Consider the following 26,427-nt stretch of genomic DNA (forward strand, 5'->3'; position numbering starts at 1 on the left):
GAAAGTTTGAATCTGAAAAAAAAAATCAAATGAAAATTATTGGATCATCGGCATCCTATTTGGATACTAAGACAAAGTAAATATTGTTGTTTCTTTCCAAATATTACATCAGAAACTTTTCTTCTTTCATAAATTAATCTCTTCGATATGAAAATGGAAGTTGAATTAGACTCATTCATTTCAAGGTTTCTCAACGACATTTAGTCTAATTAGAAGATGATCTAATTTTATAGTGTTTCTAATAAGATGCAGTGGTGAAAACAAAATCATAGCAACGGTTTGTTAGCTTAACATATCATTTTATAATTGCACAACTGTTTTCAGAGTTTTTTTAAAAAATTCAATTCAGTTTTGAAAGTATCTCTTGACATTAAAGTTTGAATTTTTTTTAAAAAATCTGAATCGTTATCTATATTTATACAAGCAAGAAATTTCTCATAATCTCGCATATTAAATTTTCAACCAAGATAAACAACTGACAACTTTAAAGCAATTTCGTATTTATTCTGCAGCTACAATATCTTGTTAAAAAACAACATAACAATAAATTTAAAAAAATTATAAAAATACTCACCAAAAATGTTTTTTCCTTGAAAATCAAAATGATTTACAAAAATAATTCGGATAGAAACATGAGATTGTTTCTATCTGATCGAGACCCAAATAGCTAATTTCTAAATCATTACAGATAGGCGTATACGTCTAATTGTCAAAGTGCTTTCAATGACGTAACACTTTGTAGTTTATATCGTTTGAATCTTTTTAAAACCGCTGGAAAACTATGAAATTTAAACTTTTCTGAAGTGTCCATACATAACTGTCATATTGAGTAAAATATTCTTGATATTATACGAATATACTTGATGTTATGCCGGATTTACACCCAGCCAGTAGGCAACACATGTGTAGAAATGCTGAAAAATACTGTTCAGTCGATGGGAAGTAATTGTCCCGATAGAACAACATGTCGCTGTATTGTATTTTTTTTTTCTTACTGCGCATGCGCTTGAAAAATTTGGCGGTTCCTTTGGAGTGAAAAAATTGATCACTTATCATAGATTAATTTCAACTTTTTTTGTTCTTTCTGATGTGAGATTGTGTTTTCTTTTTATAGTGTTTCAAATTTAAGTGTCTTGATCTTTATTTTTTATTTTACAATGTTTCTTTGCGTAAATATAATGCAGGGACGCATTGAAAAAGACGCATAAGATATAATGCAGGACGCATAAGATACGCATTGAAAAAGAAAAATGCAGGGACGCCAAAACGGCTATTTGTAGCCAAGAATGGAATGCCTGAATCTATCTTATAAAATTGTGGCAAACCTAAATCGGTCTCTTTCTACGCGTGCGCTGCCTACTCGCACATCGCACACACACACACAACCTCGCATCAGAAAGAGCAAAAAATGTCGGAATTAATCTATAAGTGATCAATGATCTACGATAAGTCTGAAGTAATCTATGATTTGTTTGGCCAAAACAAACGTCAAATTCTACAAACGCATGCGTAGTAAGAAAGAAATACAATACAGCGGCATGTTGTTGTTGTCCCATCGGGACAATTACTTGCCATGGACCAAACAGCATTTTTCAACCTTTCTACTCATGCGCTGCATACTGGCCATCTTATAAAACATATTGGCCGAGTGTAAATCAGGCATTATATTCAAAAGAAGTCTCCTCCTATTAAAACTGATCACATATTGAAATTTTGAGGCATTATCTTATCTTTCTCAAGATGGCCACTGAAATGGTTTAAAAACGCTATATTCAATTCAATCAATGATTCACAGATCGGTAAGTTTTAATTACGTAAAAAAGAAACATTTTTATTTTCTCGGATATGAAGTGTATACAAAGATACAGTAATCGTTAAAAAATTCGAATCCACCATTTTGACGAATTTCCACGTTTGAAATCTCCCTTAGTGTAATTTTTAGAATTATGTCCGTTTATGAATACGATAATACGACGGATAAAATTTGTATGTTGTCATTACACCAAATTTGTGGATTTCTATCAAATCCTGAGTGAAATTCAGAAGAAAAAAAATCTGTATGATTGAATACAGGTGAAAACAATAACTATAAAATAAAAGGAGATAAATGTATGAACCTTTTTACACATATGTAGTATCTAAAATGGAGGTTTATTTCAAATATTTAATCAAATCCGCCAAGGAGTTGATCGCCTGTCTTTTCTTCCGTAAACATGTAAATGTAAAGTCAAAAATGTATCAAAGAAAAATAAAATTGTGTTAAATGCTGAAACTATTTAAAGCGCAATTTTCTCTAATTTCAAACTGATACATAGAACTGTTTTTTTTTTTAATTCATTATACTACAAATCTCTTTCTGTACTCTGAAGATTTCTCTCGACTCTCTTTTTGAACTCTGAAGATAAAAATCTGAACATTCGTGGTATTTGCGGCCTAAGTACACAATTTTAATTCGGGTCGAATCTTTCGACAACGTTTCTCTTTCTGTATGTGATATGCGAAATATTAAAAGGCATTGATATAACTGTAAATTAGAGTCCAGACAGTTTTTTTAAGATTAGTTAAAACACAGCAAAGTAATAAAAATTCAGTTGGCTAAAAAGAAAAGGTTGACAGGGCTCGAATATTTTTGTCATTCATTTACACATCAATTAGAAAATAGCCACACTGCCAGTCGATCAGCTACTGATGGGAGGGAACAGTTGCTTTCAAACGTTGCCATTCCCCTAATATTGTTGCGACGCATGCTCATTTCTTCCCAAATGGTTACTTTAGGAAACACTTTAAATAATATTAAATATCAAAGATTTTATTTACTTAAATACAAAGAGCATTTTAATCACCAAAAAATCGATCTCGAAATTTCCACGTTTCAGACCAACCCGAGTTCTGAACTTATGTGTATCTATAAACACGATAATATAAAACCGTATAACATTAAAGGAATGAAAATTGGTATATAGTTTTAATACTAAATTTGTTTATTTCCAACAAAATTTAAGCAAAATCTATCTGAGTAAAGCCTGTCCTTATACCTGTGAACATGGCAACTTAAAATTGTGTAGATCTCACATTTATATGAACGAAATTTATAATAAAGATTTACGATAAGAATAGTAGAAATTAATAAACACTTTGCACTCGGACCGTGACTCTCACTCATCATTCAAGAAGGTACGTCATTTTGACATTTATTTATTTTTCAATTTTGAATATTAAAAACGCTTAAGTTAAAAAGATATAAATTACCTTTCTGAAAAAGTCAAGACTGCTGGATGGGGCCGGATTATAGAGAGATCACAATAATTGCGATGATTTCGCTTCAAATAATCGATACGATTGTTCAGAACGATACATTCTGGTTTTCTTTTAAGGACAATTCTGAATGGAAATATTTCTCAAAGGGGGGGGGGGGGGGGGTTAGACAATTATTTCATTTTGACCTCAAACATAGTATGCATTTTATTTATCTACTAAAGAAAAATCTTGAAATTTTCAATCATTAAATTATTTCAAATGTATTTTAGCTATTTCTAGAAAGAATGTGTACAATAATTTGAAATAGAAGGCAACTGAAATGAATAATAAAAAAATATTAGCTTTAATATATAAATTCATTAAATAAAAAAAACCCTAAGGAAATTAAACATTTATTTTATTACATTATTTTAATAATTTAAATTCAATTTATAATTTTAAATAATATTAATTTATAATTTTCAATTTATAAATTTAACTTTTAATTTAAACAATGTAATATTACTTTAAAAATTTATAACAAACGAAAGTTTATTATTATTTTCTTCAAGTTCATTCAGATGATATCACCTGAATGTTGTTAAGTTAACTGAAACCCATGCAGTAACCGATTATAGTTTAAGTCATAAAGCTAAATTAAAAAATATACAGTTTTATTTTATTTCAACTACTTTTTTTTAACATTTATTATCTTTCCACGTTTATTTTTTAAGGATACTGTTTAATAATTTAATTTGGAATAAGTGATGGTAACTCTATAAATTATATACAACTCAATTATTTTGTTAATCTTGCGTATATAAATTATTGTATTGACTATGATTTAGTCACCTTGGGCACCAATTAAGCAATGAAAGTTTAATTAGATTCAGTTGCATAAAAACTCAAATGTCTATTTTGCACTGATATACAATAAATAAATAATAGCATTATTTGCTTGGGAGAAAAATGGTACAATACAGATCTTTCCAGGGTTTTGTTTGTTTGTTTATTGTATTTTTGTTTTGAAGACTTTAAATCATGTATATTTTTCTTTGAAAAAAAAAATGTCACAAATTCATTTTCAATATTTGTCACTCGACAATTGAGGTAAGAAAGAATGATAAATCCACTTAAGTAAACTTCAAATGTGTTAGCAGTAAATTTAACTTTTTAACATGATGCTTACAGACTAATACACCGTGATTAAATTATATGAAGAATGGAAGGAAGGGTGGGGTTCAAAATGCTTTACAAGGCAAACCTTTGGATCTAGAATAACCAAATTCAACACAAAATCACTTATGGGCAGTGTGTGCTATTTTTTTCCCCCTTCCAAAATTTTAGTTTTTCCTCAATAATTTTGAGACATGTTATTGTACCAACATTATTTTTGCATCAGTTTCAAATCCAAAAAGTTAGCTTTTCAATCATGCCGATTTTCCTTAATTTTTTTCCTTCTAATTTTAGTATATTTAAAATTAAAAAAAAAAAAAAAATAAGTATGCTTCACAAGAATACATTTCTTATCTTTCGCTATTGAACTGATATTTATATGCATTTTGAGAATATTAAATACATTTTTATGCATTGCTGTATAGCTATCGCCAAATTAAAAAAATAAATAAAGATAGACGAATCAAGCTAAAAACATTATAACGTAACAATGCTTCGGATTATTATAAAATCACCATTAATGTCTGCGATAATCTTCTCCCAAGTGAAAAATATGTATTTTTTTTAATGCAAATATTCAAAATAAAATCACAACAAATGTCACTAAATAAACACATTTTAATTTCAACTCTCATATTTTAAATATTTACATTCATCCTTCATATAGCCAAAAAATAATTACTGTCAACAATCCCTGGTCTTTCTGTTTTGGAGTTACCAAGTACTGCTTATCTCTATAAAAACCTAAAGTAAGTACACATATATGATTCGAGCAGAAATGAAACAATGACTAAAATATCAAAGAGAAAACAATTTACACATAATGAAACATGCAATGTCTGGCTAAACTGCAAATAAGAAAGCATTGTATTTCAGCTACAGCAATTTAGATGAAGTAATCATTTATCAAGTGTGTGACTAACAATATGAAATGCATTTGAAGACTCCCATAACATTTTTCATCCAATACACCTCAAGTATTGAAAAAAGTAAGCATGATATTTAAAATGAAATAAATTAAGATGAAAAATGTCATCTCTTATTTAATTAGAAGATGCAAAATGCTGCATTTTATATTTTGCCAGGAAAAAAAGAAGAAAAAAATCCAAATGCAAATGGGATGCTATTATCAATGAAGAAAGGTTTTTAAAATCCCATAGTGCCAAATTAATGTGAAAAAGTTACATAGTTACATCATGGTATCGTATTTACTTTTAAAATGTATGATATTTCAATAATTATTTAGTACAATAGTGTTGTGTAAAATTCTGTTGGTATTATAATCATTCAAATAAAAAATAGTTGCATCTTTATAAATTTCTATTAAAATCAATTAAATTATTCAGAGTTAAAACCTTTTTTTTAACATACAATAGAATTGTGTTATACATAATACAGGAGATATATATTACACTTGAGCAAGTAGTGAGGCTAAATTACAGCCACATTAACTACAAAGGAAACCGTCAAGATCCAATTCATGATGTATAAGCACACATACAGGAATAGCTGTTCTTTCAAATGTAAAAAAATTAAATAAAGTAAAATGCAAATATGCATTTATTTTACTAAATAAAAATGAAGTGTCAATTCTAAATGGTATTTTAAAATATATAAATACAGGGTACCTCCTATTCATTTGATTCACTAAAAATAAATTTATCATCAGCAAGTTGTCCATGACTACTACTTTGTAGAACCATCTATAAAACTGATTTTTAAATAGGGACAATGATTTACTATGCAGATATTACTAAAGAACAAAACATTAATTATAACTTTTTGATAATAAAAATTTTTACTAGACATATTGAACTTTTTAGCATTTAATGATTATTAAATGATATATGCATTTCATAAATACAAGATGCCTGAAATGATACTAAATACATCTACTCGATGTTCAACATTTTGCAATAACTACATTCTGAAGGAAGGAGACAAAGTTTAAAGATTTGAAAATCATCTCGAATAAATAAAATAAATTATGGATCCCCCTCTTCAGATAAAATCTTAATATCACAATACATCTGATTTTTATTCATAGAAAGAAATTTTTATCATGATAAATTATTGAACATTCATTAATATTTAATGATCACTGGTTTTGTTTAACAGAGATTACAACACCAGGAAATTCCCTTTATCAAGCACCAAAACCAAACATCTCTTAAGTTAGAGCAGAGGAAACTGTAGCAAAATATTATTTTCAACCACTTTTAAGAATCAATAAAATGAATTCAGAGGATACCTTGCATGTGAGTTTTTAAACCATTATCAATTTCTTAAAAATTAAAGGAATTAAGATAACTAAATATATCATATTGCAATAATGCTAAGATTAATACATTTTACAAGTGTAAATAATTTTTTCAACAAATCTTTGATAACTATAATATAACCTACACAGAAATATGGCAACATGATATGGAAGAATGACAGGTTTACTGTGGCAATTGAATTAATTGATTTTATATATGACATAACTGCTACAAATAAAACACCTAATATATATATAACATAACAGTGATCAAAACAGATTTTACAGCATTGCACATATTGGGACATTTTTTTTTTTTAACTTCAGATAAAAAATATAACACAAGAATGACGATAAGTATTTTGAGCTTTAGTACCCTTAAATGGTACAACTACACTGGGATAAAATTTGCATTATACAATTAATTTTCATCAACACTTAATAGCAGGTATGAAAATATTAATCTCTGGTGACTTTGCTAGATACAATTGTATACAGCACCTGTTTTAAGATGTTGAAAATAAACTAAAAAAGTTATTGAAGTTCATATTTCAATGAGTTTGAAAGTTCAAAGAATGACATATCTCGTTGCATTCTTAATGCAACTCACATTAAGATTTTTCTTTCTTTTCTTCTTTTTATTTGAAACAGCAGTGTAAATAGTTTATTGGCTTCTTTTTCAAATGGAACATAAAAATTCAGACTATTCTGAATTTTAAAAAAATATCAGGAACACAGCTATTTGGAAGATGGAATTGATACATTTAACAAGAAAATTTTTTTTTAAATTTAACTAAAATGTACAAAACAAGCAAAAAAAAAAAAAAAAAAGTAATACTGATGTAAAACAAAATGCAAACATTATGGAAATCTGAAGCTACAAAATTGTGAATACAAATATTATTCTGAAATACAAAACAAATAAAATGTGGTAAAGTTTAAAGAATTAAACTTATTTCTTGAGTTCTTCAGATTTCTAAAATACAGTTTGTATTTAAAAGTACAATAAGGAATAAAGCTATTTAAATATGTGCTTTCTTCATTTCCAATTAATTTTCTTCACACAAATCAACAGTCACAAACTTTTTTTACAGCACATATGGACGATTAACAGTTCTGTAAGTCTGTAATGAGCTGCTTTTTGAAAGGCAACATGACAAAATACGTCAAAAACTAGAGCTCTGACACCAATATTTTTCAAAATTTACATCTGTTTCTATTTTATGGTTATATTGTTCTATTACTAGACTATTTTCTCAATAGCACTTTTCTGCAGAAAGAAAACGAAAAAAGAACAATCATTTACACCAGTAGAACAAAAACTACAATCTAGAAAACATTGCTCTAATTGAAACCATAAAAAGTTCAACAGTATACCAGGAGCAAAAGAGAAAAAAAAAAGAAGAAAAAAAGATTATTCAGTAACTTTTTGTCATTTCTAATCAGATATCTGACAGCAGTTTTCAAAATTTACTTATCCCTTTGCTACTGTAAAACTGCTATTTCAAAATGGCCAAAACACTGAGAATGCAGTATCACAGAGTACAAATAATGATATGGTGTAAAGATCTTTCTCTTTATATTTTTATAGCAGTGCTTTGTTACCTACCATTTGGAATGATTCAATTATAATATTAATAAAATATTTTTAACAACAAACAACAAAGAGATTGTTTCTTTTCAAAGGTAAGGGGCAGGAGAGAAACCACATGAGTGTCCAAGCACAAATACACAAGAGAGAACACCTGTAGCACTCTTTAATGCATCAGTTAAAAAGTGACCATCTAAAAATACCCTGTGTTCACAGATAGAAACTTCAGGATTGTAGATCATGGTTTCACAAATGCAGAGAAACTGCTCTTTTATTTCAAAATGAAAGCTGGAATTTGTAGTTGGTTGCGAGCCAAGTACACAAACAGATGGAATGTAAGGAGTTAAGGGGGACCATACCATTTTAGGCACACAAGGTGGATAAATATATATGCATTTATGTATATAGATAGATCTATGAAGGTTCCAAATATAGAACAGTTGACAAAACAAAATTCACAGGGGCCACAGATTCCTCTACATCTTGTTTATGCCCTTATGATCCATCCCTAGAAAAGAATATTTTAACAAATGTGTAAAATGCAAACCACATTATTATAACAAAAAACAACATATAAAAATTAAATTTTCAAATCAAAAATACAGTTTATTGCATTAAATTAACAAGAAGAATAACTTTATTAATGGTATTATTTTTTACTGAGTGATAACACAAGTTTTAAGAAACTGATAATTAGAAAGAAATTGCAGACTATAGTTTCCAAGTCTTTTAATTAAAATAGCAATAGTTTATGCATGAAAGCAATATTAAGATTACACTGATAATTTTTGAATGTCTAAAGAAATGCAAGTTGTGATGCAAAAATAATTAAACTTTAATCTGTTTACAATGCACAGCATTTAATCACAGAAAATTAAATTTAAAACAGAGTAACTATTAATCTATGTAGTAAGTAATTACACACAAAGTTTAAAAGTATACTTTCCTATTCCCTTTATTTATAATAAACAAATTATTAAAGAACAATTTCAAAGAAGTTTTGTAAAATCTCAACTATAAAAAGTAAAAATTAACATTTGCAGTTAGCATGGCACATGCTAAAAATTGCTCTCCACAAACAGCTTTAATGCTGTAGTCATAAACATACTTTTGTCATTCTGTGTTTCTTAAGTGAATAGCAAGATAAATTTTGTATTTGCTTGATCTTTTCTTGAATTTATCTTTCATATATATATATATATATATATATATATATATATATATATATATATATATATGTTGTTGTTCACTGGCGCAAGAGCCATATTTGGTCATGCTGCGTCAAAAAAAATTATATATTTAAGGTGGCAGTAAAATGCAAAAATGGTCAGTGCCCAATCACTGTGCTAATGTAGACTTCTAATCATTATCACTAAACATTCGACAATTATACAATAATATAACAAAATTTAAAAAATAGCAAATGTACAGCTATGCTTATCATCTTTGAATAACTATGAATAATAATTTACATTTTAATAATTACGAAAGTACTGCAAGTGAGATGGCGTGAGTGCAAAAGGAAGATTTTGAATTCATAAAATTGGGAGGAGTTAGTAATCTATTTGATGAAAGTTTATTTACTTAAAATCTATTCTGATTAACATACATTTGAACATAACTGATTGAACACTGAATTTAAAAAATGCTTGTATACTTAAATTAAACTGTAATACAACACTTTGTTTCAATTTCCGTTAAATAATCACTTAATTTTCTTCCCATCTAATTAAAAATCGATCAGAACTGATAAAAATTGAAAAATTTTATTAAACTTCAATGCATTTAAGCACATATTATTTTCATTCCATTAGTTCATTTTACATCATTCTTCAAAAATTAAAAGGACAAGAAAACAGCATCACAATCAAGTTAAGTTTAGGTATTTATTTGTCAATAAAGATGAGAAAAAATATTTTTGAAAACATGTATACTTTTTAAAAAACAAAAAGAACAAACAAATAATGGACGAATTCAATTAAATACTTATTTTATCAACAGAGAAGAAACATACCTGGATAGTTTTTCCATTATATCTTGCAACATGTGACTACCATATGAAGGTAATAGACGATGAAACAGTTCTTTGACAAACAAATCACTAATCCCTGCATAGGACCGTTCAGCTAATTCAAAAGCATTATGCAGTTCCTCAATGGCATCAGTTTTTGTCGGACTATCAAGACTTTTCATATCGTTCTTGTGCTTCTTTTTAAGCTGAAAATTAAGATAAAATATTCAGTACAACAGAATTAATTCTTTACAAGTCAATGTCCCAAATAGGAATACAGAACCATTTAATGATAAAATTTCATTCAGGTTGATTTAAAAAAACAACAAAAGACAGCTAGACAAAATACAGAAAACGTTTCTCATGTAAAACAGGTAATATTAAGCAAATCATACTAATTCCCATTCTGTTACATTTTAAATTGTGTTCAACACAAAAACTTGTGTAAAATTAAGAAGCAATCCAAAATTTCTAAAAATCTGTAATAACATTGAATAATAGCCATATTATTAATAACATATAAGATATGATAATATAAAAAAGAAATAGAATTTGTATAATTCCTTAAACTCCATGCTATCAATTGGGAACATTGGTCAATTGTTGCTATTTTTTTGAAAGAACGATTTTTTTTATCCACTGAAAAATGAATAAAAAAAAGGACCTTCTAATCACAATTGAAGAGAATTCCCTTTTAGGGATGAAGAGAAATGCTTCGATTCTAGTAAAAATATCTAATTTTCACAAATATTCCGGGACATTAAATTACAAATATGACATTAGCAGTTACATGACACAAAAATGGCAATTCTGTTTGAGTAATAAAAGAATAATAATTGAAAAATAATTCTTAATTTCATTTCTTCTATTTCAATTAACTAAAAGATATTCTTATATAAAATAAAAAGTTACACATAGAACAACCCCATTTGATTCATACACAAAAATCGAATTGATCAATTAAATGAAATGTTTAGCATATATTGTCACAGAATTGTAAAATAGAATGGTAATGGAATTTATTTTCAAATGCATTAAATATGGCTGTTATAGCTATATGGTTACACAAAGAATAATATCCAACTCGCACATCTCAAGTCTTGAGAAATTACAAATTTCTTTTATAAGAAAGGAAATAAAAAATAAAAAGACACTATAAAGGGTCACAAGTTAATAGTTGTATGTCACAGCAGAAGAGCAATGATTTAAAGCAAATATTTAATATTATATAATATGGAGAAAAAACTAGACCACAATGCACAGAGGTACAGAAATTATGTTTGAATAATTTCTCAGAGAACAAAGTTATAAATTTCAACTCTTTTGTATATTTTGTGCAAGAAGATTTTTTTTTCTTTATTTAAATCCACAATCAAATTAAATTTTTATTTTTGTTTAGTTATAAAAATAAATTTTTCATTACTTTCCTCATTATTCAGGTTGAACATCACTATATTTCGTTTTTTAACACATAATGAATATAGTAAGAAATGGCTATTGTCCCCAATTAAATATTAATTTTAGATTCATTAACATATATTTAAATTATTTCTTATTTCAATGATTTATAGTTTGAAACTAAAGCATTGAGAGAAATATTCAATATACCCAGTATTATATATATAAAAATCTAGATTTAAATATGGTTTGTACAAGGTTAATAGAGTATTTAAAACTCGGAGCCTTTAGTGACAATACTAACATAATATGCAATTTTTCATTGTGTTATTTGATAAGACGGAAAAACATGAATTTAACCTAATAAATCTACACTAATTCTAATGTAAGTTAAAAGTGTATATACATTAAAATAAAAGTGGAAGTGAAGATCCTATTTCAGAAATAATGTAAAATAAAGGCATTTTCAATCTTAATTTTAACTGAATGATATACAACTGAATATTTTAATGGATTTTTGAACTTCATTATAATATTAAATAATAATTGTTGCAAATTGTGCTTTACATTTTACAAAATTATGAAAATTAAATATAGTATCAAAATGAAATTGGTATCATTAAAAAGATAATTCTTTTGGGTTTAATATAAGCAAACACCATTTTGGTTGGATAATGGTTTTGGAAAATACAGTCATCAACTATCATGGGTAAGTATAACAATTATATATTTGGCAATGCTGTTAAGCCTATTTTCACACAATTAAATTTTGTTTAATGCCTATTTCTGAATTAGTTTTATATCTCCATTTTTCTGAATCCTATCCAAAGCATTTCTAATAATATTTTCAACTTCATTGATCAACAAAGTATTGATTTAAGTGCAGTTATAAAAACTTTTAATGACACAGTTCCCAAGTCATGTACATAACCATTATATATAAACAGACATTTATTTATCTAACTGTGAAAATTATTAAGAAAAAAAATAATTGTAACATTATTAGTACAAATATCACATAGTCACATATGCTATTTTAATTAAACTACAGAAATAAATTATGGAACAAATGAAATAATTTTGCTTGAATTTTCTTTAATTGATTCTTATTTAACCCTTTAACTACTTTTTTATATAATCTAATTCAATGATAATTCAAGTTCCTACAATTTCAAGAATATACTTTACTGAATCAAGATATCTGTAGAATATTTGAGGCATTTGTGAATTATTGTGACATTTGTATTAACTATAGTGTCTTTGAATTTTAAGCTGAATCTAATTTCAGCTGATAAGTTTGAATGGTGATAATTGAAAGCTGAAAAGCTATTAAGGAATTGAATAAATATTAATAAATGTTTTTTTGTATCAGTAACAAATTACAAACATGAAGTAAATGTCCAAAAGTATACAATATAGGATATGTTTATTGTCTCTTCAATAGTCTCAAAAATTTTCAGAATCTTTATAAATAAATAGACATATTTAATTTATAGAATACAGAGATAAGACAGAAATTCAGCATATTTTAATAGTAAATTTGCATATTTGCACTTGCAATTATTCAACTTCTCTCATTTCTGAGATTTCCCACTTTTTGAGATTAAAATTTTTAAACAAAATTCAATTTGTGCAACACTAAAAACATCTTTGCCTTCAGCAAATGTTTATATATATCATGCACAATTACCTTATAAGAATTTATTCTACATTCTCGTTCTTTGTCACCTTGATTGATTAATGTTTCAGTGGTAATATAGACAAATACAAATACTTATTTAGGAATATAGAAATTTAATAGTTTCAATGGTATATTTTTGTGGATAGCTTTCAGTTTGATCATATTTTTTAGCTATGATATTCTTAAAAACATGGAAGAATTAAGTATTATTTAAGAGAAATACATTTTATTACTACCATTGTCCAAAGGTATCAAAATTGTAACATATAAAATTTACACTAACACAAATTTTTTCCATAATTTTGTGAGGCACAAACAAATATCTTAAGTAAACAAATATTTATAAAACAGTATTTTATAAAATATATAAATTACCTCAGACATTAATGAGTGTAAGACTGGAGATGAAATAGAGCCTTTGCCTAATGACTGCTTAACAGGAGAATCAGGAATTTTATGCCCTTCTTTCTTTTTTTCTCTAACTTCTCTCCTTTCATCCCAGGAACTCCTCCTGGCAACAGCATCATTCATCCGCTCAGGTTCACTATCTTTAGGACGATTAAAGTCTTGTTTCTTTTTCTTTGGACCTTCTGCATTTCTTACAGGAGAAATTATTTTGGGCTGTGAAGGCGGTGGTGGTGCCATGCTTGTGGGCCTTGTCTAAAAATGAAAATAATGGATAATGTTAAGAACAAAAATCTATAAATTGTTCTAAGTTTATACAAAAGATTTCAAAATAGCTAATTATACTCATTCAAACATGTTGAATAAATCAATGCCAATCATTGATATTAAAAAATTAAGTTGTTGCAAATTATCTTTTCCAAAATTTGTCATTACTATTACAGCAACAAATTTTCTGCTATACAGACTGGCCCACAATTCAGTAGTAATTTTAATGTCTATATATTTATTTTTTATGAAGATCCCAATACAAGGAATATTCAATGCAATTAAAATATTGTTCAAAGGAAATTAAAACATTAGCTGATTTGTAACAGTGAACATATTTTCTGAACACACAAAATTGAGAATAAATAAAATTTCTTCATTTTTAAAGTTGCTAAGAAACATTAAAAACTAATCAGTGATAGTAGCAGTGGAACAATCACAAGTATAGATTTAAGTATAACAATGCAATTGATACAGTTATTAGTAAGGGAAAAACAAACGTTAGTAAAATGGCAGTGAAAATGAATTGAAAGAATAAAGCCAAAATGGCAGAATTTTTTCAAAAAATAATGTTTAAAAATTAAATTAATGACACAAAACTTTCTAACAACTAAGTGATGTTTTAAAGATAATTCCATTATATTCAAAAAAACTGAATGTGCTGCAAATGATTTTACAATAATCCTTAACCTTGGAATGCATAAATTTTTAATTTTTTTTACAAAGAAAAAAATGTGTTTTGAATAACTCTACATAATTTAGATAAATTATTTAAATTTTTGTAAAATTTCAAAAATTAAAATGTGTCACATAAATTGATATTGTTTCACTTTATTATAACACTTTAGTCCCAGTGCAACAAATCACATTATAACAATTCTGCAATAAGTCTTTTCATTTTTTTATTTATTAATTTTTGCATTGTAAAAATAAAGTATTTTTAATTGCAGAACTACTTATACAACAGTTATTTTGGTACTTTTCCAAATTACCAATTTAAGCCTAATTTTCTATAAATGCTTTTTTTTTTTTTTTTTTTTTTTTGCAAAAGGACTTTTAAACAATTATTGCCCTTTGGAACAGTAATATAAAGCTAATAAATGGAAATAAAAATGTGTAGCCAAATGGCTACAAAACACACTTAGGTTTGAAATAAAAACCTTTCTAATGTTAAAACCATCCTAATTGACAATTAAATCATTTTGACTACAGAAATATCTTGACCAGTGTTCGGATTTGTGATACAACATAACTTAAATTCTTCTTAACAAATTCAGTTCTCTTGATAAAAGATGCATAACTTTTCAGCACAGTGCATTGCAAAATAATATCTATTTCATAAATATGTAGCTTAACAAGGTTTTGTCAGATAATGCAATTTGAAGCTTAGGTCTAATTCTCTGGCTTTATTTCAATCATCTAATACATATCGTGAAATTAATTGAAAATCTATGGTTTTTACATGCAAAAGGAAATCTTATAGTATCCCATCTGGAGAACAATAACTTCAACGTTCAGTTGAAGTTCAATTCTCTACTACACATCACAAGAGCATCTAATAAAACTAACAAATTTTCCATTAAAAAAATTACATGCCTATAATAGTTCAACAAGTACACAGCAACATTGTTATAAAATTTTCAATGTAGTATTCTTAAAAAATAGTAGAAAACTAAATTAGAAATAAAATTTTATATCAATGTCAAGTCACTGAAAAATATTTTTTAAACTAGTAATACAGAACGCATGAAAAAACTACAGCAAAGTCATTAGAACATTACTCACAGAAATCTGCTGCCTGTTCTCTTGTCTAAAGAAAGTCACTTCTTCTGGATGGGAATTTGGTGAATGGGGTGTCGGTGAAGTTGAATCTCCATTCTGCTGGTGCTTTGAAGGAGCAGGAATTTTTGATACTTTCATGGGCATCACATTATTTTCTCCATCCAAAGCAGGAGACAATGGGATGTCGCATGCACCGGGTCCTTTGACCGTTCCCAAGTCCCAACGCCAGCTTTTCCAAGTATCATTCGCTTTAGATTCATCACTAAAAGAAAAGAATTACTTAAAAAATAGATAATACACACAAAAACAGAAGGAAAAAAAATTGTTCATGCAAGTTTTTCTTCTTTATTCTTTAAGAAATAGCCATTTTAAATTTAGGATTAAATTTTGAACCCTTAAATTCCAATATCAATGAAGTTTTCTAAAAAAAAAGTTTTAAAGATTTCCTTCTAGGTTTAACTAAATATTTAAAATATTTATAAGAATTAGCATCCTGCCAGATCCCAAATTATTATTTAAAACAATGAATTTATTCATAATACACAGACTAAAGTTAAAATTGATCTCTTAGTAATTCAATAATAAAATAATAATATTTCAAATATATTTATGTAAAACTGTACACTATTTTGACAAAAGAGAGAGAGTGAGAAAGATGCAAATGGATTAAAAATGCACAAAGTTTTAAAAAACTTTTTTTTTAAATAACTTGTTGACTAAACAGCAGTTGATTTAACAGCAGTGTGTGCTTCGATATGAAACAGAAGGGCAGTCAATTTCATATAAGTGTTACTTCAAAATTTGAAATTTTGTAAATATGAAGAACAAAATGGGATAATAAACACCTAATTAAAATTTAAAAAAATTATCAATGGCAAATTCAAAGTGTACTAGTGTAGATATCTCATATTTCAGTAAGGATAGTTTAATTTTAAAAAGTTATAACAAAATACTGAATACATCATTATTTATTATTTACCGAATATAATATTTTAGAGATTCAAACCTGACTTTAAAAAAAATGCAATATTTCTACCAGTATTTGAAAATACAGCAAGGAAAAGGCACAATTTCATTAAATATATATAATTTTCATAAAAATACAAGCATAAATATAAGAACATTCTGAACGTGAGGTACATTCTTTGCATACTAAAAAACGTCTTTAAAAATAACAATAAAACTGATTTTGATAAAAATTAATATTCAGAAGAGAGTACTTTAGCACATTTTTAATTTCTCATTATTTCACTACAATAACATAATACAAGACAAATGTCGGTATTAAACATTAGCATGCAACAATAAAATTAATAAATTTTGTAAAAAAACTATTATTAATAAATAAAAATGAGAAATGAAAGAAAAAACTTATTTTATAGAATACTGAGATACTTTTATACTCAGTACTGAGTAAAGCATTAAATATTACTGAGAAAATATTTACCTTTATAAGTAAAACTGCGAGAGAACTTTAAAACATAAATATTACAATACAATTCAATAAATAGTTCTCATTGAATTCTCACTAGAGCAAACTTTAAATCAAGTAAAAGTAAAGTTTAAAATCATAAATAATTCTAAAAATCATGTATTTTAAAAAGTGAAAACTTGTAAACATGTTGAAATTTAACTAGTATGACCTCAATTTTCAGACAGAAGGATGTTGATACATTCAATTTCAAATTAAATAGGTCATATTTCAAATTTTAGATACAAACAACAGTTTTTACCAAAAAAAAGGGGGTGGGGGGTTCTTTATAAGAAATGTCATTTCTTCTATAATCAAGAATAGTTATAAGAAACTTACGAATCTGAAGCTTCTGAATCACTGTCGCTTTGGCCACCTCCAGCGGCTTTAAACCGTTTGTACTTTTCAATGAGGTCAATTAAATAAGAATTCTTTTTAGCTTTACGAATAAAAGGAAACTTGAGAAGCTCTTTGGCTGTAGGGCGCTAAAAAAGAATGAAAGCACGAAAATAAGTATTTAAGAGAAGAGTAATTTTTCAATAAGCTTTTTTCTTTTTTTAAGTGTGTAAACTCAACAAATTTTTTAAAAAGTCATGGTTTTAATTAAATGATTAGTAACAAATTCATGATATAACTGTATATAATCATTTAAAACAGAAAGTTAAAATGCATTCTTACATTTTCTGGGTCCTTATTTAAGCAAGCCTCCACAAACTCTTTGAATGGTTTACTGTAATTTCCTGTCAGCTGAGGAGGGTTATTTTTTGGAATTAGAAACAATACTCTCATAGGATGCAAATCAGAATTGGGAGGTTCTCCTTTTGCTAGTTCAATAGCAGTAATTCCAAGACTCCATATATCAGCCTAAAATTTATTTAGAAAACAAATTTGAGAAACAGATAAAAAAATTTCTTTAAACTGTACTAAGAAAAATAAGAAACATTTAATAGAAAATGTACAAAAGTTAAACACTTTTTAAATTTATATCATAAACAGAGAATTTATAACTGTGTCATATTAATTAATAAAAACATTTAATTTACTCAGCAACCTGAACAATAATTACAATAAACAAGTCTTTTTTTTTTTTAGTGTCTACCTTTACATTAGATTCAATTAGATTTCTCACTCGGATTTAACATTTTAAAATCAATTAAATAACTTACACATATGATAAGTAAGCTAGAATTCCATAATTTGTTTCAATTTCAATTCTTCAACTTCTTTAACAAGAAATTAAAAAATTTAACTGAAGATGAAGTAACTGTACCTCTTTCTTTTTTTAACCAATCTTAGTACTGTTACTATGGCATTTTCTTTGGTATATTTGCAATTGGTTGCATTTTAGAGACCTAATCTTATATAGGAGTCAAAAGGAAATAATCACTATGCAAATACTATAAACTTATTTACATTATTCACTAATGTTAATATATTAACTATTCTTCATGGCAATTCAGTTTTATTTCTGAATAGCAATGACAACATTAAAAAAACTTTCTTCCTTTCTTTCCTTCATAGTTCTCAAGGATTTTTAGATCATAAAAAATGCTGAAAAAATGCTTTAACAATAAGAATGGTGATTTAATTAAGTAATTTGATCAAGAATCATTAAAAAATTTTTATAAATAAATTCTTAAATTATATGGTGAAATGGTTCTGTGATGTCACTTTGCTATGGGGAGTATTAATAATAATTTAATATATAATTAAAACTGAGCATAATTATTTAAACATAATAAAAAGGCAAATAAAAAGAACATTTTTAAAAGATATAATAATTTAGAATAATAGGCTTCTAAAACAATTTTAAGCGTTTAAATAATGTATGGTAAGTAATTGAAAGTATTTCACTTATTATAAAGGTTATTTACCTTAGAATCATACGCTGATTGTTTAATAACTTCAGGTGCCATCCAGAAAGGTGTACCAACAAAAGTATTTCGTTTGCTAGTAGTAGTAGTTAACTGACCAGCAACACCAAAATCTGCTAATTTTACATCACCCATTTCAGACAGTAGAACATTAGCAGCTGAAATAATTTAAACATTTATTTATTGACTAAAATAAAATTAATAAATTGTGATTTTATTATGCAAGCTACTGAAAACTTTGTATTATATAGACAAAAATTTTGAAAATTTGAATCATATGATTTAACTATAGCAAAAAAAAAGTAATTTTAAAAATAATAATATACAAAGAAACTAATGAATTTTTGATTAAACACTATTTATTATACTTCAAGTGTTCATGTGAATTCAAAATTAATGAAGAAAGTATTATTTATTTCAATGAAACAAAATATAAATGACAAGTTATAACTGAACAATGTGAAAGTAAACAATATACATTCCTTTAAATATTGCTGAATCTTATTACTAATTTTGATATGAGAACAATATATTATGATTCTGCCACCAATAATAAAACCTAATAATGAATTAAATGTCGACATTAAAGGATTCACTTTAGTTAGCTTATTCACTATTTCCTTTTTTGTTGTTAAACATTGTAAGTAATTAAATCTATAAAAAAGTGTGTGTGTGCATTTACTAAAAATATGTTTGGTTCACAATTTGCAAAACCTTAAATCAAACAAAAATTAAATAATGTGCATTAAAAATTAACTATTTAGATTGAAGGAAATTTTATGTCCAATACATAATTAACTATACAGTTATAATTCAGCTATATTTCATTAATGAGTGCAAAATGATTTTATTTACCTTTAATATCACGATGAAGCTTTCGTTCTGAATGCAAATAGTCTAAGCCTTTTAATACTTCTCTCAAGATTATTGCAATATGTGTTTCTTCAAAAAATACTACTTTCATCATATCCAGCACAGAGCCACCCCCTAAATATTCCATAATAATCCATAACTTTGTACCCTAAAAGAAATTTCATACTTTTTAATAAAATATTTCACAGGAAAGTATGTTGAACAATACTGTTTTCTTAAAAAAGGGAATTAAGTACATAACAGTTTTCTATATGTAATATAGATTATATAATTTATATAAAAATATAGCAAGCATATATTTAAAAAAAGTTGCATTGAAACAGTTTTTCTAATTTGTTTTAACTTAGCAAAAATAAAAATAAAGAAAATGCTTAGCGATTCTTAAATAAGCAAATCAAATATTAAATATTTTAGATACCGTATTTTTATTGAATATACTGCTGTTAATATTACTTTTTACCATTCCTAGCACCTCTATATTTAAGTACAATTAATAATTTTGCATCATAATAAAAGATAATTTTATAAACTGAATCTGTTTCAAAATATTTCATTTGCCTTCAGTAGTATCAGTATTATGTAAAAGATGAAAAGTATTCAACTTTAAATATTAAAATTAGAAATAACTAATTTATTGTTAATCTAATACAATATAATTTATTGTTACCCGATTACCTACAAACATACAGAAACTAGAAATCTTTTGTAAAAGCCACATTTACATCAGTGTACATATTTATGACTAAGCAATATTGAAATTTTATGTTTCACAATATATTACAGATTGTGGCCTCTACAGAATTTTACAGATATTTCAGAAAGTTATAGATTTTGAGAAATATTTCAATTTTCAGCAAATGTGCATTAAACACAATGTTTTTAATGTAAAAAAATAGCTATCTGTTATTTATACTGAATATTAAATTCAGCTATAAGCGTAAAACCAATTATAACACTAACAGACTATGGGAATCAACAAAATGATAATATTGCAAGTAAATATTATTTTTAAATAACTGCTGAAAAAAATACAGATAATTAAATATAGGATAGTAATTTTTTTTAAACTGTATAAAAAGAGGCATTCTGTAAAAGAAATTATTTGTAGCAATTGTGTAAATTGTATTCATAATTATTACTTATAGTAATCATGCAATATATATTATTAAAAAGTGTTCAGCACATCAGCAGTTTCTATTATCACTATTTTATATAATGCAATCATTTTTCTAGCACTTCAATTCATACCTTGAATATAAATGGTGAATGAGCAAGAATTTCTTAGTAAAAATATTAAACTTCTATCAAGGATAACAGTCTTCATGGGGATATTAGAAAATGAGTTAGTATTGAACAGAGCAAGTTGGTGGACACATTTCTCATAGTCTCCCTATTTTGCGGCGAGGGAAGCAATGCATATAAAAATTATTATTTCTAATTTATCAGAAAACTGACAATAGAAGCACTGATACAACTCATAGTAATAAATTATGTGTTACAATGATTTAAAGTGTTAAGGAAATGTGGAATGACGACAATAAACTATATTGTTGCAAGCCTTTCAAAAATTCAAATATCAATAAATATACCTTTTTGCTCCCAATTCTATATCATGGCATTCAATTAAAATTCATTTGACACTGTCTTTTTATTTAAGATTTTTAAAATGAATTTATGCTATCGAAATGTTCAGTTAGTAAATAACATATTACAATGAACTAAACCTTTTTCCTTCAGGATTCTGATATTATTATCAATTCAATATAAAATGAAATAGTTTAGTTTTTGATATAAACTTATTCCATGTCTATTGCACATGATTAATCCATGCTTATTATTAATAAATAAATGGATACTACTCTAAATGCAAAGTAGCAGAACAAAAAATACTTCTATATATTTACAAAAATTTCCAACCTTACCTTTAGATAGGAACCATAGTATTTTGTCACATATGGACTGTCACATTGTGACAACACCATAATTTCTTGCTGAATGTCTTCAATCTCATCTTCAGCAACTTCAAGATCGATTATTTTGATGGCAACAACTTGTTGTGTTCTGTTATCAATCCCTTTAAAAACTTCTCCGAAGGAACCCTTTCCTATCCTTTCCTGCTTCGTAAATATTAATTCTGGGTCCACCTTCTAAAATTGAGAAAAAATAATTTTGTAAATAAACAATTTTACAAAGCCATATTATATATTAATCATAAACAGTGCATTGGGACAGAAAGAAAGAAAATTGTAAATTAATGAAAAAAAAAAATCAAAAATATTTTTAATCAAAATTTTAATTTATAAAAAATATTATAAATGTCATAAATAAAATTTAATTTTCCATTGCATTCTTATTTTCTTAAAGAATACCATACAGAAAACTACCACAATAAAATGCAACATGAAAACAAATTAAGATTTTTATGTTTTAATTTGTTTAAAAAAAAACTGGAATCAATTATTTAAGATGAGAAACATCATGGATTTATAAGGGCATTAAAAAAAACTTAAGTAATTATAAGAAATACTTGCTTTGTATTCTTTGAGGATGGTATTAAGATAAAAATGACAGTGTTATGCTTCAATTATCTCATTTCTGTACATAAAATTTTCTTTAGCAGATTGAGAAGTTGATATACTAATATTTGAATTAAATTATGCACATCTCATTTAACTTAATTTCAATGTTCTAATTTAACATAAGTAACTAAAAACAATTTCATAATTAAGCTATCAAAGATTTTTATTTATAAATTGGGAACAAATAATAGTTTTAATAATGAAAGTGCAATAGGTTTGAAAATATTTTAAACAGAATATAAAAACATAAGAATGAGGTGTTTTATATATGTTCAGTGTTTATATCAAAAAATAAATAAATAATTATTCTGAAATCAAATACTACAGTAAAAAGAATTCGTTCTATATGATATTTAATAGTTGTAAGTACACTTTTTTTTTTTTTTTGGATAAAACACAATGTATTTCTTATACATTTCCAACCCAATTCTGAATATTATGTAACCCATAAAACGTCCAAATCCCCGAAGGCATAAGTCATCTCTTTCCTCAAGGACTACGAAAGAAGTCAAAGTACAGATTCGCCATTACGTCAGACTCATGAATGGGGTCAATCTCAGAGGGGAAAGAAAGAATGAATGAATATGCAGTTTTTACCTGGCGGGGTCGCTGCATCATAGTGAAACGGCTCACTCGACATGCGAATCGACCACCTAACTGTAAGCGAAATCGAAAACTTCCAACCTGTAGTTTAGTCTTGCAGATGGCGAAAATTCATCACCATGGCTACTAAACCAACAATTGCGAGGCAATTACTCTGCAGCAGTGGAGAGAGCGAGAAACACCGATAAGCATTCCCAAAACTGATAAGTTTATTAATACACAAGTAAAAAAGGAAAGCGGGATGGGTGAAGTCACAGTGTACAAACCCTTTGCCAACTGAGATAGCTTTATTTGGATTTTATCTTCCGAGTGGCGAGGATAATTTTTTTTGTTGTTGTTGTGGTTGTTAACAGATGATATTCAACGTGCGCACAAAAGACGAATGATATCTATCGTATATGCTTTGTTGAACAACAACAAGCAAAAATGTTATGTTTTAAATTGATGATGTTGGTGAAAAGTTTATTTTCCATTCTATTTTTTTAATTATTATTTTCATATAAAAGAAGAAATAAAGAAGAAAAATTTTCATTCTTTCTCTTATGGCTTAAACTAATTTTATTTATTAATGTATGCCAAGCAATTTATTATCAGGTAATATACTTTGTATTCAAGAAATTTGTATACCCAACCTAGCTCTCAAAAATATTTGATTGGTTTATTTTTTCAAAGGAATTTTTCGGCTCTATTTGTCAGAAAATTAGGGGAAAAAAAAAAATCTGAAGAAATTTATAATAGAAAATTCATAAATTGTTTTGAACTGATATTAATAAAAATTCTGCTTCAGAAATATTCAACGTCTTCTTTTTTTTTTTTTTTTTTTTTTTTTGAAATATTTGAAACGAAGAAATTTTTTTTAAATGCACCAAAGAATGAGAGAGGAAGGAGTAAAAAGAAAAGAAAAACACTAAAATCAATTTAAAACATCAATGTTTATCAAAATGATGAATGCTTTACAAACAAATTTATAATGTACATAATGAAATGTTTATACATTTTTAAAATAAATGTATTTTAACACAACAGAAAAGGAAGCAATATTATGCACAACAATATTAAAAGTGATACTGTCTTTCCCATTACTATACACACTGCCCTACCCCAGGATCAAAGAAATGTCTGGATTGCGACACGAAACGTCATGGACCCAGTAGCATGTGTTGTTCGACTGTTATTGTTTCAAAAACTGCTCCTCGCAACGTGTAACTTTCATACAAAAAGTTCTGAACAATGGAAAGCGAAAGAGCTAAAGTACGTACTTCACAGATGAAGTCAACCCAACGAACATCAACCTCAGTGCGATATTAATCGCGATAGCGGATAAAGAAGGAAAATAAATTAACGAGCTGCATATTACTTTTCTGTCCAGCGTTAACTGAAGAGTTACGACTTGTTCATAAAGAAGAAAATAAGAATTGGAAGGAAGTATTAGATGTGAATTGCGAAATGGGTGACAAATCGCGTGACCCGATTCCGAAGATGGAGGTTTCTTGCATGGAACGATCTGTTCCAACAATAATAATAAGTCTTGGAACAATGGAAGGAGGTAGAGGTAGAAGTGTGGATGGATTGATATCTCTCACAGGCACAACAAATACAGCAAATCACAAAAACATCCAACCTCCCTTTTCGGCCATGAATAATGCATTACACGGTTTCTCTTTTAGTGAAGACAATGTGCCTTAACGACAGGGTATCCACTCCTTGCATTTCACTCTCCTAACAGCGAAAACAAACACACTAAATGAATAAATGAATAGATGCAATCTAAAATAATTTCGGCCGCACAGGGGTTCACAGAGAAACGAAAATAATAAGCACGGACAGTGATAAAAGATGGTCCTGAATTTTGAGGATGGAAAAACCCAACTATTATTTTAATTTATATTAAAAATCTCTGATTATAATCTATAAACCTCTGATAACAATCAAAATCTATTTAAAAATAAGTATGTAGGATTTTCAATCGGTAATATATTTCGATCTGTCAAAATCGTGGAAAAAAATTCTGCAAAGTGGTGGGAGGACGGAAATGGTATACATACAGCAGAATCACCTTGGAAATTTGAAAAGTAATGCAGTTATGAAAATAAGTTCCCAAATACTATAAAAGTAATAACATTTTCAAGAATTCTTTTATTGTTTATCGAACTTAAAGAAGAGAAAAGAAGAGTAGTTGCACATTTTCCTACTTAATTTGTATTTTTCTCTAATGATTCTTTTGTGGGTGTTTTCAAAGAATATAAAATGAAACATTTATAGTGCCTTTTTTTTTCCATGAAAATTTATGGGACCGACTTACATTACTATTGAAGTGTTTAAGAATTTAACAGCAGTTTAATTTTTTTTTCTTTCCAAATAATTTCTTCAATTATAAAAGATCACCACATGATAACGATCTTTCACAAATCTTTGCATCCTAAAAACCGACTCCAATGCCAAATTTGATAAATTTTTTCTGACAAATTTGTTAGCTTTATTAAAAAACGAAAAATACATATCAATTTTTTGGCACAGATTCGATTAATAAAGATTTCAATTCATAGATGTCCAAATAAGATAAAATATACTACAATATACTTTTATTAAAATCATTTGGTATTTAGAAATGCAAAATATAAATATTATTATCTTTAATTTCTTAATGAAAATTTCTAAATCGTTTGATTATTTTTTTTTCACATTAAGAACTCAACATACAAAGAAAATAAAAATAAATAAATAAATAAACAAACAAAAGATGACAGAAAATGAATCAGTTAGTAGGGAATATATGATTTTCGGTTGCGCAGAGACCAATTGCTGAAGGCACCAAATTCCTTCACCACGCAATAGCTGAGATTTTCTGCGTGGAAACTGGACTTGGTGCACAAGCAATCAATCCTCCCCCCACCTGCCAAGCTTTTTTTTTTCTTTGCTTTTTTCATTAGCTATTATTTAATTCTTGTTTGAGTTTCACGTTGCGCCGACGGAAACTCATATGTTTTAATATATATATTAAATATTCGTTTTTATTTTTTAATGAAAAATCACTAGTCTAAGAAATGATACAGCGACGAATTTCTAAACAATTAGAAGTTTTAGGCAATCTAGAAGTAAAGACGATTTTTAAGAATTGTATTTTAACTGTATTCTCTTGTAAAATATTTGTTGCAGTACTGCTTATTTCCTAATTAACAAATTGTCATGATAAAAATTTATTCAATAAATAAAATGCAT

The 26,427-nt window shown here is 26.9% G+C and overlaps 1 protein-coding gene across 3 annotated transcripts in view; it reads right to left on the reverse strand.

Moving 5' to 3' along the window:
- Positions 1 to 5,013: 5,013 nt before the first annotated feature.
- Positions 5,014 to 26,427, reverse strand: part of LOC129958142 (serine/threonine-protein kinase 26-like) — a 110,265-nt gene continuing 88,851 nt past the window's right edge. For 2 of the 3 annotated variants that reach the window (XM_056070570.1, XM_056070402.1), the window contains 9 exons: positions 21,949 to 22,173; positions 20,009 to 20,174; positions 19,154 to 19,311; positions 17,958 to 18,143; positions 17,619 to 17,764; positions 15,812 to 16,070; positions 13,730 to 14,014; positions 10,279 to 10,481; positions 5,014 to 8,772 (listed from right to left, as the gene is read on the reverse strand). In XM_056070570.1, coding sequence (XP_055926545.1) covers positions 8,760 to 8,772; positions 10,279 to 10,481; positions 13,730 to 14,014; positions 15,812 to 16,070; positions 17,619 to 17,764; positions 17,958 to 18,143; positions 19,154 to 19,311; positions 20,009 to 20,174; positions 21,949 to 22,173 — 1,641 coding nt within the window. In that variant the 3' untranslated portion in view covers positions 5,014 to 8,759. Of the gene's footprint in view, positions 8,773 to 10,278; positions 10,482 to 13,729; positions 14,015 to 15,811; positions 16,071 to 17,618; positions 17,765 to 17,957; positions 18,144 to 19,153; positions 19,312 to 20,008; positions 20,175 to 21,948; positions 22,174 to 23,202; positions 23,371 to 26,427 lie in introns of those variants that run through there. The other variant, XM_056070486.1, reaches the window with a different exon arrangement.

The sequence above is a fragment of the Argiope bruennichi genome, chromosome 1 (genome assembly GCF_947563725.1).
Source record: "Argiope bruennichi chromosome 1, qqArgBrue1.1, whole genome shotgun sequence".
Lineage (NCBI taxonomy): Eukaryota > Metazoa > Arthropoda > Arachnida > Araneae > Araneidae > Argiope > Argiope bruennichi.